The 2,041-nt window shown below is 41.8% G+C and overlaps 1 protein-coding gene across 1 annotated transcript; it reads right to left on the reverse strand.

Annotated features, from left to right (window-relative positions):
• Positions 1-912: 912 nt before the first annotated feature.
• On the reverse strand, positions 913-2,001 carry LOC117940237 (transcriptional regulator Myc-A-like). Its single transcript, XM_034865582.1, has 2 exons — positions 1,825-2,001; positions 913-1,242 (listed from the first exon to the last, which is right to left on the reverse strand). The coding sequence occupies exon 2, from the start codon at positions 1,234-1,236 to the stop codon at positions 913-915; it is 324 nt and encodes a 107-aa protein (XP_034721473.1). The 5' UTR covers positions 1,237-1,242; positions 1,825-2,001.
• Between the last annotated feature and the right edge of the window lie 40 nt (positions 2,002-2,041).

Genomic DNA, 2,041 nt, shown 5'->3' on the forward strand with positions numbered 1-2,041 from the left:
CCCCCCCCCCCCCCCCCCCGCAGGACTGATGCATGCTTGGTGTTTTTACCTTTCCATCCCAGACTCTGTAAACCCTAGAGATGGTTGTGGGTGTAAATCCCGGTAACTGAGCAGACCGGACCGTCTGGCACTAACAACCACGCCACGCTCCAGATGTCCTAAATCCCCTTTCTGTCCCATTCTGACATTCAGTTTGGAGTCCAGGAGATGGTCTGGACCAGGTCAGGACATGGTCTGGACCAGGTCAGGAGATGGTCTGGACCACGTCAGGAGATGGTCTGGACCAGGTCAGGACATGGTCTGGACCAGGTCAGGAGATGGTCTGGACCAGGTCAGGAGATGGTCTGGACCAGGACCGCACCCCTAAATGCAGTGAAGCAACTACCATGTGATTGGTTGATTAGATAATTGCATTAATGAGAAATTGAACAGGTGTTCCTAATAATCCTCTAGGTGCATGTATATATTTATATACAGTATTTATAATCATTATATACTATATATGACAGTGATTATGTAAATTACATATGATGTACATTATATATATATAGATATAGTGTATATATACATATAATATACTCTATACTTTATATATAATAGATAATGTATATACAGTTACTATATATATTATATGTATATATTGTGTATACAATATATACATATAATAGGCTATATATAGTAACTGTATATACATATTTATACAAAATATATACATATATACACAATATTTACATCTATGCTGTATATATACACAATACATACATATAGTATATACACAATATATACATATGTAGAGTATATATACATACATAACATCATATTATGTATATGGCAGTGATGATGTCACGGCCCTGACGGTGATGATGTCACGGCCCTGACGGTGATGATGTCACGGCCCTGACGGTGATGATGTCACGGCCCTGACGGTGATGATGTCATGCTCACCTGCTCGTTGATGACGGTGTCGAGTCTCTTCAGACACGCCTGGCAGAAGGCGTGGCCGCAGTGCAGTCGCCGCGGCAACCGCGCCGCCAGGTCATAGCTCCCAAAACACACGATGCACACCAGGTCCTGTCTCCGTGGCGACATCACAGTCTCCATGGTAACAGAGAGGGGCGGCGTCGGGAGGGGCTTGCTCGTCTCTTCCTCCTCTTCTTCTTCTTCTTCCTCTTCTTCTTCTTCTTCTTCCTCTTCTTCTTCTTCTTCCTCTTCTTCTTCTTTTCTGTCGTCCGACATTTTCCCCTGACAGACAACAGAAACTTTAATATTATTATGGTCCAAGTATTCTGTAGTAACAGTACTTGTACTTGAGTCGTAGTATTCTGTGGTAACAGAAATTATACTTGAGTCGTAGTTTTCTGTAGCAACAGTACTTGTACTTGAGTCGTAGTATTCTGTAGTAACAGTACTTGTACTTGAGTCGTAGTTTTCTGTAGTAACAGTACTTGTACTTGAGTCGTAGTTTTCTGTAGTAACAGTACTTGTACTTGAGTCGTAGTATTCTGTAGTAACAGTACTTGTACTTGAGTCGTAGTTTTCTGTAGTAACAGTACTTGTACTTGAGTCATAGTATTCTGAAGTAACAGTACATGTACTTGAGTTGTAGTTTTCTGTAGTAACAGTACTTGTACTTGAGTCGTAGTTTTCTGTAGTAACAGTACTTGTACCCGTTCCATCCTGTATTGGAGTATTTGAAACTACGAGTACAATGTGTTTCCTCTGAGACATTGTTAGCATTGTGTTACCATTAACCGTTAGCTTAGCATTAGCTTCACAGCTGCTGCCGTCTGATTGGACAGAGTTTTAAAGGAAACAGGAACTTACCTGATATTTTTCACTTCACATCTTCTGTCTTTATCCTCCTCTTCCTCTCTTCCTCTCTTCCTCTCTCACTCCATCCTCTCCGTCCTCGTCGTCTTCGTCTCGCTCAGAAACTTCATCAATAATTCATCTGCTCAGCCCAGCACTCACTAATTATTTATACACACAGACAGACACACACACACTCACACACACACACACTCACACACACACACACTCA

This window comes from Etheostoma cragini, unplaced genomic scaffold (genome assembly GCF_013103735.1).
Source record: "Etheostoma cragini isolate CJK2018 unplaced genomic scaffold, CSU_Ecrag_1.0 ScbMSFa_2006, whole genome shotgun sequence".
NCBI lineage: Eukaryota > Metazoa > Chordata > Actinopteri > Perciformes > Percidae > Etheostoma > Etheostoma cragini.

Bases quoted from the DNA above. Each gene is read 5' to 3' on its own strand.
- LOC117940237 (XM_034865582.1), bottom strand. From the start codon at position 1,236: ATGTCGGACGACAGAAAAGAAGAAGAAGAGGAAGAAGAAGAAGAAGAG.